General features: G+C 47.0%; 1 protein-coding gene across 1 annotated transcript in view; it reads left to right on the top strand.

The window, feature by feature from the left end:
* PDK4 (pyruvate dehydrogenase kinase 4) overlaps positions 1–14,711 on the top strand; it is a 43,053-nt gene extending 28,342 nt beyond the window's left edge. Inside the window, exons 9-12 of the mRNA XM_038767469.1 lie at positions 2,860–2,958; positions 5,519–5,629; positions 7,835–7,948; positions 14,069–14,711. Of these exons, the coding sequence (XP_038623397.1) occupies positions 2,860–2,958; positions 5,519–5,629; positions 7,835–7,948; positions 14,069–14,212 (468 nt within the window). The 3' untranslated portion in view covers positions 14,213–14,711. The remainder of the gene's footprint in view (positions 1–2,859; positions 2,959–5,518; positions 5,630–7,834; positions 7,949–14,068) is intronic.
* Positions 14,712–17,225: the final 2,514 nt, after the last annotated feature.

The raw sequence follows: 17,225 nt of genomic DNA, 5'->3' as shown, positions 1-17,225 counted from the left end.
TAAATATGTATAAGTAAAATTAATAGAGTAATAAGTCTGTACAAACATAGGTACAGGTGCTGCGGGGAGGGGAAGGAGGTAGGGCGGGGGGATGGGGAGAGGGAGAGGAAAAAGGGGGTTCAGTCTGGGAAGGCCTCCTGGAGGAGTTGAGTCAAGTTTCAAACAGGTGGTTCAGGGAACGTGTCTATCCACTCTGTTGTCTTGTACTGTCCTGAGCGCTTAGTACAGGGCTCTGCTCACAGTAAGCACTCAATAAATACCTCTGATTTGCACAATGAGAGGGCGCGGAGGGGAGTGCAGGAAGCTCAGTATCCAGGTCAAAGTTGAGGAATTGAAACAAACAAAAGTGCCACATATGGGGCCTGTTTATTTCCCGGGTGTTTAGAGGCTCCTGGAATTCAGATGATTTTAATCGTTTAGCAAAAGCCCGACTTTTGGCCTGGAGCCCGTTTCCTCTAGCAAATGTTTAAACCGGATTAGCCACCCCGGCGTTCACCCCCAATTAGTTTGTGACCGTGGCAACGTCTGTTTCTCGTCTGCTCCACACGCAGGCAAGCGGAGTGGAAAGGGAGGGAGGCCGGGTGGTATTAAACATTCTTTCTCCTTTAGCCTTGTAAACAGGTCCAGAATATACCAGCCCACAGCTTATTTTCCACAGCCTAGCCCCGGGAGGTGATACGAACAGCAAAATAAGCAACATCAGCTCTGGCCTTGAAAATGAAGCCTTCCCCTGGGTTGACTGGTCATCCTAACGAGTTAACCAAGCCAGAAGTGGTCCAGAAAATCACTATCATCAATCGTATTTATTGAGCGCTTACTATGTGCGGAGCACTGTACCAAGCGCTTGGGAAGTACAAATTGGCAACACACAGAGACAGTCCCTACCCAACAGTGGGCTCACAGTCTAAAAGGGGGAGACAGAGAACAAAACCAAACATACTAACAAAATAAAATAAATAGAATAGATATGTACAAGTAAAATACATAAATAAATAAATAAATAAATAAATAGAGTAATCATCATCATCAATCGTATTTATTGAGCGCTTACTATGTGCAGAGCACTGTACTAAGCGCTTGGGAAGTACAAATTGGCAACATATAGAGACAGTCCCTACCCAACAGTGGGCTCGCAGTTTAAAAGGGGGAGACAGAGAACAAAACCAAACATACTAACAAAATAAAATAAATAGAATAGATATGTACAAATAAAATAAATAAATAAATAAATAGAGTAAAAAATAGGTACAAACATACATACATATATACAGGTGCTGTGGGGAAGGGAAGGAGGTAAGATGGGGGGGATGGAGAGGGGGACGAGGGGGAGAGGAAGGAAGGGGCTCAGTCTGGGAAGGCCTCCTGGAGGAGGTGAGCTCTCAGCAGGGCCTTGAAGGGAGGAAGAGAGCTAGCTTGGCGGATGGGCAGAGGGAGGGCATTCCATATGTGCAAACATATATACATATATACTATGACTCCTTTGCCCTTTTGTCAAAAGCAAATGGTGCCCAAACAGTAGTGGCTATAAAACAAAGCTTCACGTCTTTGACCGGAGGGATCGGGTCCACTCACTCTATTGTCCTCTTTCCCGAGTGCTCAGTGCAGAGCTCTGCACGCAGTAGACTGGGAGCTCCTCAAAGGCAGGGATCGGTTCTAATTTGGACCTGGGTTCTAATCCACATGTCTGCAGGTGACCTTGGGTGAGCCATTTCACTGCTCTGGGCCTCAGTTACCTCATCTGTAAAATGGGGATTAATCGATCAATCAATCGTATTTATTGAGCGCTTACTGTGTGGAGAGCACTGTACTAAGCGCTTAAGAGTATGAGCCCCATGTGGGACAGGGACTGTGTCCAACCTGATTAACTTTTATCTACCTCAGGGATTAAAACAGTGTCTGGCACATAGTAAATGCTTAACAAGTGCTATTATTATTATTATTATTATTATTATTATTATTATTATTATAACTATTGTCTCTCACAAGTGATGATGATGATGACATTTATTAAGCGCTTACTATGTGCCTTCAAGCACTGTTCTAAGCTCTGGGGGAATACAAGGCGATTAGGTTGTCCCACGCGGGGCTCACAGACTTAATCCCCATTTTACAGATGAGGCAACTGAGGCATAGAGAAGTTAAGTGACTTTCCCAAGTCACACAGCTGACAATTGGCGGAGCCAGGATTTGAACCCATGACCTCCGACTCCAAAGCCCGTGACCTTTCCCCTGAGCCATGCTGCTCCTCTAGTACTAGTGCTTAGTACAGTGCCATGCACACGCTAGTCTGGAAGCTCCTCGAAGGCAGGGATCAGGTCTGCTTAGTCTACTGTGTGCTCCCAAGGAATTGGGACAGTGCTCAGGACATAATAATTTGCCTGTATATATGTTTGTACATATTTATTACTCTATTTATTTTACTTGTACATATCTATTCTATTTATTTTATTTTGTTAGTATGTTTGGTTTTGTTCTCTGTCTCCCCCTTTCAGACTGTGAGCCCACTGTTGGGTAGGGACTGTCTCTATATGTTGCCAACTTGTACTTCCCAAGCGCTTAGTACAGTGCTGTGCACACAGTAAGCGCTCAATAAATACGATTGATGATGATGATGATGATAATAAGCTCCTGAAGGCAAGGTTCAAATCTACTATCTAGTGTACCCTCCCAAGCGCTTAGTACAGTGCTCTGCCCAGAAGGCCGTAAGCTCCTGGAGGACCTAGCACAGATTGGTACGATTGATTGATTGATTGATTGGTTGATTGATTGGTGGAAGAGAATGGGGTAACCTGCCTCGACAGCCCCTCTCCGACCTCTCTGTCTTTGAGCAGGGGACTGATTTGACTTGGTCTTTCCCAGAACGCCATGAGGGCCACCGTGGAGCACCAAGAAAACTGGCCTTCCTTGTCTCCCATCGAGGTGACCGTGGTCCTGGGGAAAGAAGACCTAACCATCAAGGTAAAAGACCCCCTTCTCTGGGTCGAGGGTCTCCATCAGGCAGGGAAAGACTTCCTGCCTCACCTGGCCCCCTCCTACCTCGCCTCGCTACTCTCCTACTGCAGCCCAGCCCGCGCGCTTCACTCTTCTAATACCATCAATCAATCAATCAATCAATCAATCAATCAATTGTATTTATTGAGTGCTTACTATGTGCAGAGCACTGTACTAAGCACTTGGGAAGTACAAATTGGCAACACATAAAGACAGTCCCTACCCAACAGTGGGCTCACAGTCTAAAAGGGGGAGACAGAGAACAAAACCAAACATACCAACAAAATAAAATAAATAGGATAGAATTGTACAAGTAAAATAAATAAATACATAATTAGAGTAATAAATATGTGCAACCATATATACATATATACAGGTGCTGTGGGGAAGGGAAGGAGGTAAGATGGGGGATGGAAGAGGGGGACGAGGGGGAGAGGAAGGAAGGGGCTCAGTCTGGGAAGTCCTCCTTCTCACGGTCCCTCCATCTCGCCTATCTCAATCAATTGATCGTGTTTATTGAGCGCTCTTGCCTATCTCAATCAATCAATTGATCGATCGTATTTATTGAGCGCTTACTGCACGCACAGCACTGTACTAAGCGCTTGGGAAGTACAAGTTGGAAACATATGGAGACGGTCCCTACCCAACGGTGGGCTCACAGTCTAGAAGGGGGAGACAGACAACAAAACCAAACATATTAACAAAATAAGATAAATAGAATAGATATGTACAAGTAAAATAAATAGAGTAAAAAATATGTACAAACATATAGACATATATGCAGGTGTATCTCACCACCGACCTCTCACCCGCATCCTGCCTCTGGCTTGGAACGCCCTTCCTCATCAAATCCCACAATTATCCTCCCCTTCAAAGCCCTACTGAAAGCCCATCTCCTCCAAGAGGTCTTCCCTGACTAAACTCCTTTTCCTCTTCTCCTATATATGTATATAGGTTTGTACATATTTATTACTCTATTTATTTATCTTGTACATATCTATTCTATTTGTTTTATTTTGTCAGTATGTTTGGTTTTGTTCTCTGTCTCCCCCTTCAAGACTGTGAGCCCGCTGTTGGGTAGGGACTTTATGTGTTGCCGACTTGTACTTCCCAAGCGCTTAGTACAGTGCTCTGCACACAGTAAGCGCTCAATAAATATGATTGATTGATTGATTCCCTTCTCCGTCGCCCTGACTCACTCCCTTTATTCATCCCCCATCCCAGCCCCACATCACTCATGTCCGTTATCTGTCATTTATTTCTATTAATGTCAGTTTCCCCCTCTAGACTGTAAGCTCACTGTGGGCAGGGAATGTGTGTTATGTTCTTACTGCTCTGCACGCAGTAAGAGCTCAATAAATACGACTGACTGACAGACCACCAAAAGCCCTGTCGACCAAGTTTCTCCGTGATATCTCTGTTTAGAACTCATTTGTCATCGCACCCTGATGGTTCATTAGCTTATCTATTCTGAAAATAACAGATTATTGTTTTTAATAGGTGTGGCCTACTGGAGGGAGCACAGGCCTAGGAATCAGAATGATCTGGGTTCAAATCCCGGCTCCACCCTTGATTTTTTTTATTATCGTATTTGTTAAGCATTTACTATTGTTCTAAGCACCAGGGTAGGTACATGTTAATTAGTTTGGACTTAGGCCCTGTCCTGGTAACAGTCTAAGGAGGAGGGAGAACAGGTAGTCCTTGTTTGCTGTGTGGACTTGGGCAAGTCACTTCACTTCTCTGTGCCTCAGTTACCCCATCTGTGAGTTGAGGAGTAAAACTGTGAGCTCCACGTGGGGCAGGGACTGTGAAAAACCTGCTTAGCTTGTGTGTACCCCTGTTCTTAGTACGTTGCCTGGCACATAGTAAGGGCAGCCTGGTGTAGTGAATAAAGCACAAATCTGGGAGTCAGGAGGTCATGGGTTCTAATTCCGGCTCCACCCCTCATCTGCTGTGTGACCTTGGGCAAGTCACTTCACTTCTTTGGGCCTCGGTGACCTCATCTGCAAAATGAGGATTGAGACTGCGAGCCCCTTGTGGGACAGGGACTGTGTCCAACCCGATCTGCTTGGATCCACCCCAGCGCTTAGTACAGTGCCTGGCACATAGTAAGCTCTTAAATGATACCACAATTATTATAATTACTATTATTATTAAGAAATGCCATGGTAAAAAATAATAAAGAAGTAAATGAATTCGAAAGATGTGTGATAGCCATCTGAGTGAGCAGCTCCGCCCTGCCATTCAAGTGCTTAGTAGAGTGCTCTGCACACAGTAAGTGCTCAATAAATTGAATGAATGCCATTTGTCAGCTGTGTGACTTTGGGCAAGTCACTTAACTGCTCTGTGCCTCAGTTGCCTCATCTGTAAAATGGGGATTAAGACTGTGAGCCCACTTGGGACAACCCGATCACCTTGCATCTTCCTCAGTGCTTAGAAAAGTGCTTGGAAAAGCGCTTAACAAATACCATCATCATCATCCTGAGTACCGGTGTTAACTCGTGATGTCGGTGGTGCTTCCTCTTAGATTTCGGACCGAGGCGGAGGCGTCCCCTTGAGGATAACTGACCGCCTGTTTAGCTACACGTACACGACGGCGCCGACCCCAGTGATGGACAACTCTCGCAATGCCCCCCTGGTAGGAGATTCTCTGGCTTCCTCTCTCCCCAGGCTGGCCTTTTTGGGTGTTTCAGCAGCTGAGATCTGGACGCAGAGTCTTGGCTGTGAAGGTGGCCACAGGGACTAGGAGACGTCGGCCAGAAGGGATTTCAGCTCAGTGTTCTTTCATTCATTCATTCAATCGTATTTATTGAGCGCTTACTGTGTGCAGAGCACCGTACTAAGCGCTTGGGAAGTCCAAGTTGGCAACATCTAGAGACGGCCCAACAGTGGGCTCACAGTCTAGAAGGGGGAGACAGAGAACAAAACTAAACATATTAACAAAATAAAATCAATAGAATATGGACAAGTAAAATAAATAAATAAATAGAGTAATAAATACATCATCATCATCATCATCATCATCAATCGTATTTATTGAGCGCTTACTGTGTGCAGAGCACTGTACTAAGCGCTTGGGAAGTACAAATTGGCAACATATGGAGACAGTCCCTACCCAACAGTGGGCTCACAGTCTAAAAGGGGGAGACAGAGAACAAAACCAAACGTACTAACAAAATAAAATAAATAGAATAGAGATGTACAAGTAAAATAAATAAATAAATAAATGGAGTAATAAATATGTACAAACATATATACATATATATAGGTGCCGTGGGGAAGGGAAGGAGGTAAGATGGGGGGATGGAGAGGGGGACGAGAGGGAGAGGAAGGAAGGGGCTCAGTCTGGGAAGGCCTCCTGGAGGAGGCGAGCTCTCAGTAGGGCCTTGAAGGGAAATACATACAAACATATATACATATAACAAACATATATACATATATGTCCACATGGTGGCCCCCCAGGGGCTTCTGGGAATCCCTCTTGCCATCGTTGTGGCCGCTATTGTCTCCCCAAGCGCTTAGTGCAGTGCTCTGCACACAATAAGAGAGAAGTAGAGTGGCTAGCGGATAGAGCACAGGCCTTCGAGTCAGAAGGACCTGAGTCCTAATCCCCACTCCGCCACTTGTCTGCTGTATGGTCTTGGGAAAGTCGCTTCTCTGGGCCTCAATTCCCTCATCTGTACAATGGGGATTAAGCCTGTGAGCCCCTCATCAATCAATCAATCGTATTTACTGAGCACTTACTGTGTGCAGAGCACTGTACTAAGCACTTGGGAAGTCCAAGTTGGCAACATATAGAGACGGTTCCTACCCAACAGCGGGCTCACAGTCTAGAAAGGGGAGACAGACAACAAAACAAAACATATTAACAAAATAAAATAAACAGAATAAATATGTACAAATGAAAGAAATAAATAGAGTAGTAAATACGTAGAAACATATATATGGGTTCATGTAGAAATGGTTCTAGGTTCTGGGTTCTGGGTCATGGGTTCTAATCCCAGCTCCACCACTTGTCAGCTGTGGGACTTTGGGCAAGTCACTTCACTTCTCTGTGCCTCAGTTACCTCATCTGTAAAATGGGGATTGAGACTGTGAGCCCCATGTGGGACAAACTGATTACCTTGTATCCCCCCAGCGCTTAGAACGGTGCTTGACACATAGTAAGCACTTAAGTGCCATCATTATTATTATTATTGCATTATTATTATAGTAAGTGCTTAACAAATACTTTAAAAAAAAAGAATGTCAATGATTGATTTCTGCTCCAAGATGCCTGAGAGCCGGAGTCTTGCATCAAAGGTCTGAGCCATCTCCTATAATAATAATAATGATGGCATTTATTAAGCGCTTACTATGTGCAAAGCACTGTTCTAAGCTCTGGGTAGGTTACAGGGTGATCAGGTTGTCCCACGTGGGGCTCACAGTCTTAGCCCCCATTTTACAGATGAGGGAACTGAGGCCCAGAGAAGTGAAGTGACTTGCCCAAAGTCACCCAGCTGACAATTGGCGGAGCCGGGGTTTGAACCCATGACCTCTGACTCCAAAGCCCGGGCTCTTTTCCATTGAGCCACGCTGCTTCTAGACTGTGAGCACGCTGTTGGGTAAGGACCGTCTCTATATGTTGCCGACTTGTACTTCCCAAGCGTTTAGTACAGTGCTGTGCACACAGTAAGCGCTCAATAAATACGATTGAATGAATGAATGAATGCTTAGAGGGGAGATCTCCAGGCCCCGGAGCCAAGAAGGATGGGAAACCTCCAACGTGGCTACCGGCCACCAGGCCCATGAGGGTCCAAACAGGCGGGATTGATGTTGACGGGGATGGACTCTTCTCTTCCAGGCTGGCTTCGGTTATGGTCTGCCCATTTCACGCCTCTATGCCAAGTACTTCCAAGGAGACCTGAATCTTTACTCCCTGTCGGGTTACGGGACAGATGCCATAATCTACTTAAAGGTACGGTGCGCATGGGCCGGGCAACATTCCTAGTCTGCGGCTCCCTTGGGTCCCTCTCCCCCGGCCCCAATTTCGGTATGGAAACTCTGGGTGGTTTCCCGATGGACTTCTTGGCCTTCCACCTGATGCTCTGGTTAGAGCCCAGGCCTGAAAGTCAGAAAGTCCCGGGTTCTAATCCAGCCTCCACCACTTGTCTGCTGCTTGTCTGTCTGTCTCCCCCTTCTAGACCGCGAGCCCACTGTTGGGTAGGGACCGTCTCTATATGTTGCCAACTTGTACTTCCCAAGAGCTTAGTCCAGTGCTCTGCACACAGTAAGCGCTCAATAAATACGATTGAATGAATGAATGAATGCCGTGCGACCCTGGGCAAGTCACTTCACTTCTCTGGGCCCCAGTTCCCTCTTCTGGAAAATGGGGTTTGAGACTGTGAGCCCTCTTTGGGACAGGGGCTGTGTCCAATCCAATTTGCTTGTATCCACCCCAGAGCTTAGTACAGTGCCTGGCACATAGTAAATGCTTAACAAATACCACAATTATTATTATTATCATTATTAGTGTTACAGGCAGCAGCAGACCTTTCATTCATTCATTCAATCGTATTTATTGAGCGCTTACTGTGTGCAGAGCACTGGACTAAGCGCTTGGGAAGTACAAGTTGGCAACGTATAGAGACGGTCCCTACCCAACAGCGGGTTCACAGTCTAGCAGGGGGAGACAGACAACAAAACAAAACTTATTAACAACATAAAATAAATAGAATAAATATGTACAAATAAAATAAATAGAGTAATAAATCTGTACAAACATATATACATCTATACAGGTGCTGTGGGGAGGGGAAGGAGGTAAGGCGGGGGGGATGGGGAGGGGGAGGAGGGGAAGAGGAAGGAGGGGGCTCAGTCTGGGAAGGCCTCCTAAGGCCACCTCTTCCTTGCTGCCCTCCAGGTTAGCATTAGCCCAGTCTCTCCTCCTGCAAATATGAAGCAAAGACATCCCAAGATCCCAGGATCAGAGATGCTAAGCTCGGATTTGCCCTGGGAATCTAGGAGCCAGGCCATATTTTAAAAATAATGACAATAATTGTGATATTTGTTAAACGCTTACTATGCGCCAGTCACTGTACTAAGCGCCGGGGTGGATACGAGCGTATCGGATTGGACGCGGTCCCCGTCCCAGGTGGGGCTCGTATCTCAATCCCCATTTTACAAATGAGGTAACTGAGGCATAGAGAAGTGAAGGGACTTGCCCAGGGTCACGCAGCAAGCAAGTGGCAGAGCCGGGAGTAGGAGCCATGACCTTCTGACTCTTAGGTCTGTGCTCTAGCCACTAAGCCATGCTGCTTCATAAGAATAATAGTGGGGTTTGTTAAGCACTTACTACATGACAAGCATTGTGCTGAGCTCTGGGGAAAGATAATAATAATAATAATAATGGCATTTGTTAAGCGCTTATTATGTGCAAAGCAATGTTCTAAGCGCTGGGGGGGATACAAGGTGATCGGGTTGTCCCGCGTGGGGCTCACAGTCATCATCCCCATTTTACAGCTGCGGTAACTGAGGCTCTGAGAAGTTAAGTGACTTGCCCAAGGTCACACAGCGGACATGTGGTGGAGCTGGGATTCGAACCCACAACCTCTGACTCCAAAGCCCGTGCTCTTTCCACTGAGCCACGCTGCCGATGATGATGATGATGGCATTTGTTAAGCGCTTACTACGTGCAAAGCACTGTTCTAAGCGCTGGGGGGATACAAGGTGATCAAGTTGTCCCACGTGGGGCTCACAATCTTAATCCCCATTTTACAGATGAGGGAACTGAGGCCCAAAGAAGTGAAGTGACGTGCCCAAAGTCACACAGCTGACAGTTGGCGGGGCCGGGATTTGAACCCAGGTCCCCCGACTCTCACGCCCGGGCTCTTTCCACTAGGCCATGCTGCGTCTCAAGAAGCACCCCTCGTTTGAAACCCACGGCGGGGGGTTAGGACTTGCTCCAAGGGTCCTGGGCGGCTCCGGGCCTGGTATTTCCTGTTCCAACTCGGGGAGAAGAACTTGAATTTTAAGAGAAAATGTGTTTCCGCTGAAACAGCATGTGGTCCCAAAATTGATTTAAAATTGATTAGAGAAGCAGCGTGGCTCAGTGGAAAGAGCCCGGACTTTGGAGTCAGAGGTCAGGGGTTCGAATCCCGGCTCCACCACAAGTCTGCTGGGTGACCTTGGGCAAGTCACTTAACTTCTCTGAGCCTCAGTTCCCTCATCTGTAAAAATGGGGATTAAGACTGTGAGCCCCCCGTGGGACAACTTGATCACATTGTATCCCCCCCAGCGCTTAGAACAGTGCTTGGCACATAGTAAGCGCTTAACAAATGCCATCGTTATTATTATTTTTTTTTTTTAAGGCCGGCCCTCTGTGGGTCTGCTGTAAAGGGGGACCCCCAAACACAGAGTCAGGATGCTGCAGTCCCAGGGGCCCTGCCACAGTCACAGCAGCAGTGTGGCCTGGTGGAAAGAGCCCAGCCTGTGTGTCAGATGACCCGTTTCGGCAGGGAGGGCGGGGGGATAATAATAATAATAATAATGATAGCATTTATTAAGCGCTTACTCTGTGCAAAGCACTGTTCTAAGCGCTGGGGAGGTTACAAGGTAATCAGGTTGTCCCACAGGGGGGCTCACAGTCTTCATCCCCATTTTACAGGTGAGGGAACTGAGGCACGGAGAAGTGAAGTGATTTGCCCAAGGTCACACAGCTGACAAGTGGCGGAGCCTGGATTTGAACCCGTGACCTCTGACTCCAAAGCCCAGGCTCTTTCCACTGAGCCACGCTGCTGGATGTTAAAAATAGAATTTGCTAAGCGCTAACTATGTGCCGCGGGCTCTTCTAAGCGTGGATACAAGCTAATCAACTTGGACACAGTCCCTGTTCCATGCTGAGAAGCAGTGTTGCTCAATGGAAAGAGCCCGGGCTTTGGAGTCAGAGGTCATGGGTTCAAATCCCAGCTCCGCCACTTGTCAGCTGGGTGACTTTGGGCAAGTCACCTCACTTCTCTGGGCCTCAGTTCCCTCATCTGGAAAATGGGGATGAAGACTGGGAGCCCCCCGTGGGATAATCTGATCACCTTGTATCTCCCCCAGCGCTTAGAACAGTGCTTTGCACATAGTAAGCGCTTAATAAATGCCATCATCATCATTATTATTATTATGCAGCTCACAATCTTAATCTCAAAAAACAAGGGTTCGACTGAACCATTAATTATTACTCAAATCGTATTTCCAAGAGTATTCGACTGTCCAGGTTGATATAATTGAAATCACATCCAGAGTGTAAACTCGTTGTAGGCAGGGACTGTGTCTGTTTATTGTTATATTATACTCTCCCAAGGACTTAGTACAGTGCTCTGCATATAGTAAACGCTCGACAGATGCGATTTTACAGACGAGGTAACTGAGGCCCTGAGAAGTGAAGTGACTTGACCAAGGTCACACAGCAGGCAGGTGGTGGAGCCAGGATTAGAACCCAGTTCCTTCTGATTCCCAGGCCCGGACTCTATCCACTAGATCACGCTGCTTCTCATTTATTCATTCAATCGCATTTATTAAGCGCTTACTGTGTGCAGAGCACTGTACTAAGTGCTTGGGAAGTCCAAGTTGGCAACATATAGAGATGGTCCCTTCCCAACAATGGGCTCACAGTCTAGAAGGGGGAGACAGACAACAAAACAAAACATGGGGACCCCGGCTCTGCCACATACCTGCCGGGTGACCTTGGGCAAGCGCTTAGTACAGTGCTCTGCACACAGTAAGCGCTCAATAAATACGATTGAAAGCCACTTCGCTTTTTTCAGTTCTCCCATCTGCAAAATGGGGAATCAAGACCTGTTATTCCTCCTACTTGGACTCTAAGCCCCATGTAGGACCTGATGATCTTTCATTCATTCATTCAATCGTATTTATTGAGCGCTTACTGTGTGCAGAACACTGTACTAAGCGCTTGGGAAGTGCAAGTTGGCAACATATAAAGTCGGTCCCTACCCAACAACGGGCTCACGGTCTAGAAGGGGGGATATACAAGTCTAGGAGATGCAAGTGGATCTTGTATCTACTACAGCGCTAAGAATAGTGCTTGGCACATAGTAAGCGCTTAACAAATACTATCATCATCATCATCATCATCAGGCCTGGAAGTCAGAGGACCTGGGATCTTGCTCCAGCTCACCTGCTGTGTAACTTCGGGCAAGTCACTTAACGTCTCTGGGCTGCTGTCACAACGTCTCTGGGCTGCTGTTTCCTCACCTGTAAAATGGGTTCTCCCTCCCCCTTATTCATTCATTCATTCAATTGTATTTATTGAGCGCTTACTGTTGCAGAGCACTGTACTAAGCGCTTGGGACAGGAAGCCCCATGGGGGAAGAAGACTATATCTGACATGATTACTTGCTATCTACTCCAGTGATTAGCACAGTTCTTGGCACGTAATAAGTGCTTAGCAAATACCATTATCGTTATTATCATCACCATGATTATTGTTATTATTATTATTAGGCTCTTCCAGGGTGGAGGTTTCCCAGGAATGATTGGAGACACAAACTCCATCCTGGAAATCCCTGTGGACGCTGAGGACAGTATCCCAAATTTAGGACCCCACCAAAGAACATGTCACTGAAACCGCTTGAAGGCAGAAATCAAGTCTACCAACTCCACTGTATTGGACTCTCCCGAGCACTCAGTATAGCGCTGTGCACGCAGCGTGCGCTCCATCAATCGCCTGGATTGGCTGAGAAGTGACCCCGATGAGAATCCTGCCCCTTTGGAAAATTTCTCTGCAGAATAGCCATCTCGGGAGTCCTTTCTCGGCTAGTAATTTCTTGGCGGGTTGTGGGGGTCTCACTCTGGGAGTCAGAAGGTCATGGGTTCTAATCCCAGCTCTGCCTCTTGCCTGCTGCGTGACCTTGGACAAGGCACCTCACTTCAGGCCTCAGTTCCCTCATCTGGAAAATGGGGACTGAGACGGTGAGCCCCACATGGGACAGGGACTGTATCCAACCTGATTTGCTCGTATCCATCCTGGTGCTTAATACAATAAATCAATCAATCAATCAATCAATCAATCAATCGTATTTATTGAGCACTTACTGTGTGCAGAGCACTGTACTAAGCGCTTGGGAAGTCCAAGTTGGCAACGTATAGAGACAGTCCCCACCCAACAGTGGGCTCACAGTCTAGAAGGGGGAGACAGAGAACAAAACCAAACATACTAACAAAATAAAATAAATAGAATAGATATGTACAAGTAAAATAAATAAATAGAGTAATAAATATGTACAAACATATATACATATATACAGGTGCTGTGGGGAAGGGAAGGACACAATACACGGTTGTTACGTGCTTAACATAGCACAGTAAGCACATAGTGCTTAACAAATGCCATAATTATTATTTCCTAAGCATCCATCAATTGATCACATTTATTCATTCATTCAATCGTATTTATTGAGCGCTTACTGTGTGCAGAGCACTGTACTAAGCACTTGGGAAGTACAAGTTGGCAACACGAGTACTTACTGTGTGCAGAACAGTGCTTGGGAGAGTACAATTTAGCAGAATTGATAGCATCCTGGGAGCAGCGAGGCCCAGTGGATAAAGCACAGGCGTCGGATTCAGAAGGGAATGACTTCTAATCCCTGCTCCGCACTTGTCTGCTGCGTGACCTTGGGAAAGTCACTTTGCCTCTCTGGGCCTCGGTTCCCTCATCTGTAAAAAGGAGGATTAAGACTGCGAGCCCCCCGTGGAGCTCCCCGATTTGCTTGTATCCACCCCAGCGCCAATCAATCAATCAATCGTATTTACTGAGCGCTTACTGTGTGCAGAGCACTGGACTAAGCGCTTGGGAAGTCCAAGTTGGCAACATATAGAGACGGTCCCTACCCAACAGTGGGCTCACAGTCTAAAAGGGGGAGACGGAGAACAAAACCAAACATACTAACTAAATAAAATAGAATAGAATAGATACGTACAAGTAAAATAGAGTAATAAATATGTACAAACATATATACATATATATATATATATTTAGTAAGTGCTGAACGAACAACACGGTGATCATCGTTATCGTTAATTACTATTCCAGGCCCTGTCCACGGAGTCGATAGAGAAGCTCCCGGTTTTCAACAAATCGGCCTTCAAGCATTACCAGACGAGCCCGGAAGCCGGAGACTGGTGTGTGCCCAGCAAAGAGCCGAAGGACCTGTCGAAGGAGAAGGTGGCCATGTGAGAGGACTCGTCGGGGGGCAGGAGGCCAGTGGTTTCCCCCCAGTCCCCCCGTCCTCCGCCCCCTTCCTCCACCCACGCATCCAACCACGGACCGTGACTCCGGGTGGGAGCGGAAAGCAGGTGGTTTTCGGGTCCTCTCCAAGCGTTCCCAGCTACTCGACGCTTTGGAAATCGAGAGAGATGCCCCCTCTCTTCCCTCCCCGGACGGACTGCCCCCAATTCCCAGCCCGAAATGGACGGAGGCCAAGAAGGAAGTTTGCCGGCCAGCACCGGGAGGAACGGAAGGCAGAAGACGTCGGTTTTGAAGCCGCTCTCTTACTTAGTCGCAAATGGTCTGGATCCCCTTCCCCCTCCAGTTTTTCCCCCCGTTCCCATCCAAAACTCCTTGTGACGAGGGGCAAAGCAGAGGTCTAGTGAGGGAATGAAAGCCATTTTTTTTTTAAATAGTATTTGAGCACTTCCTATGTGTCAAACACTAATCATGTGTCAAACACTAGGAGAAGCAGCGTGGCTCAGTGGAAAGAGCACGGGCTTTGGAGTCACAGGGCATGGGTTCAAATCCCAGCTCCGCCAATTGTCAGCTGTGTGACTTTGGGCAAGTCACTTCACTTCTCTGTGCCTCAGTTGCCTCATCCGTTAAATGGGGATGAAGACTGTGAGCCCCCCCGTGGGACAACCTGATCACCTTTTAACCTCCCCAGCACTTAGAACAGTGTTTTCCACATAGTAAGCGCTTATTAAATGCCATTATTATTATTAATCGAAGGTTCAAATTAGGTCGGACACTGTCCCTGTCCCATGTGGAACTCACGGTCTCAGTAGGAGAGAGAACGGGTATTTCATCTGCATTTAACAGTTGAGGGAACTGAGGCCCAGAAGACTGAAGTGGCTTGCCCAGGGTCAAGCAGCTGGCAATTGAGAAGCAGTGTGATGTAATAATAATAATGATGGTATTTGTTAAGCGCTTACTATGTGCAAAGCACTGTTCTAAGCGCCGGGGGGATAGAGCACGAGCTCTAGGGATGTAGTGGATAGGGATGTAGTGGATAGAGCACGAGACTAGGAGTCTATTCCCGGCTCCCCACTTGTACGAGCTGGGGTAAGTCACTTTACTTCTCTGTGCCTCAGTTACCTCATCTGTAAAATGGGGATTGAGACCGTGAGCTCCATGTGGGACAAAGACAGCGTTCAACCTGATTTGCTTGCATCCATCCCAACACTTAGTACCGTGCCTGGCACAAAGTAAGCGTTTAATGAGTGCCATTATTATTATTATTATTACTATTTTTATTATTAATTGACAGAGCCGGGACTGGAAGCCAGATTCCCCGGATTCCCAGGCCCGGGCTCTATCCACTAGGCCACGTTGCTTCTCTAAGGTGCAGCCAATGATGCTAGGATTTATAACCCACCCCCTTCGACCCTCTCCCCTCCAAATCCCCCTCCTCAGTGTGGCCTCCCCACGTCACGGAGCTAGGGAGAATCCACCTTATGTCCCGAAGCCTGGCTTCGTCTGGGAGGTTTGTGCCCGGCTGCAGGGGCGGGAAGACTGTGACCTTCCATCTGTTTTTTTCTAATTTCCTGGCTGGCAAATCGGGGACTCTCGTGGCTCAGCGGACAGAGCCCGGGCTCGGGAGTCAGAGGTCATGGGTTCAAATCCCGGCTCCTCCACTTAGCTGTGTAACGTTGGGCAAGCCACTTAACTTCTCTGTGCCTCAGTTACCTCATCTGGAAAATAGTGATTAAGACTGTGAGCCCCACATGGGGCAACCTCATCACCTTGTATACCAACAGTGCTTTGCATGTAGTAAGCGCTTAACAAATACCATCTTTATTATTATTATTATTATTATTATTATTATGGGGCTGTCAGGTCCCAAGCCACCGGACAGATGGCCTTCTACCCAGCTGGGGCTATTGACTGTGGTTGGACTTGAATCTCCTGCAGTAAGCATACTCTGCCTTTAATATGTCGACTAAACCAATCTAAGATAAATTTCAGATGCTTTCTCGGGTTCCAGTACGGGGGTGGTGTTGTTTGGAAGCGGAGACGGGAAGTAACCGGATCCAGGGATTGATGTGTTTGTGAGCCGTCAGGGCTGTGAAAAGCAGGAAAACAAGAAGAGAACGGTACGCTCCGTAGGGGCTGAAAAGATGTGGATGTTCACGTGAGCTTTCTGTTGGAAAACCAAGCACTAAGAGCTGTCTGTGTGTTTCTGTGTGCGTGCGTGTGTCCGTCCCAGCCTTTACCAAGTATCTTTGATAGGTGTGATTCCTTTATGAATATTTTAGGTGAATAAAATATCAACAGGGCATTCTTTAAATCTGCAAAGACTGGGGTGAAGCAAAGAGTGATATGATTTTAACCGGTGAGGTTTGGAAACAACAGAGCAAATGTTTCAAAGACGGTGGAGTGGTTTTTTTTTGGAGGGGGGGGGGGGTTTATAAAGTACATTTGTGTCAAATGAGCCTCACATTTGTGATTCTGTAAAGATGTCACTGTCCGTGTAAATAATCAGCCATTGTATATTGGTGCCCTCAGGGGCTTTTTGAACTTTGTACTGGTCACGCATCTCAAACCCAGGGATTCAGCAGGAGTAAGGGCAGGTTTCAGGAGAGATCACCGCAAAACTCGGGGGCTCGGGGAAAATGAGGGAGACCCAAGAGGATGTTTGCTTGGGGTTTCCAAGGTGGCCGGACCCGGGCTATTGAATTTCCACCCCTTGTATCGACGCCTCTAGGGCTCCTCGCTTCATCGAGAATCTAAAACATCATCACCCCAACTTCAAAGCCTTGGGGTCAGGCCTAAAGTTAGCAATCGAGGCGCGGAGCCCAGCCGAAGGCCTTTGCTTAGCTTGAGGGTGTCCCGTGGTGACCTTAAATTTGATCCGGAGGGGTGTTTCTCCCAGCCCCTGGCTTGTCTGGATCACGGAGCGGCCTCTAGGCTTTGTACGTAGAAAGGTGAATGTTTTTATAATAAATATTTTTATTAAACCGCTTGTCAGTTTTTTTTT

Source organism: Tachyglossus aculeatus, chromosome 2 (genome assembly GCF_015852505.1).
Source record: "Tachyglossus aculeatus isolate mTacAcu1 chromosome 2, mTacAcu1.pri, whole genome shotgun sequence".
In the NCBI taxonomy this organism is placed as follows: Eukaryota; Metazoa; Chordata; class Mammalia; order Monotremata; family Tachyglossidae; genus Tachyglossus; species Tachyglossus aculeatus.
Note: the sequence above shows the minus strand (reverse complement) of the source record. Positions and strands in the feature narration are given on the sequence as shown.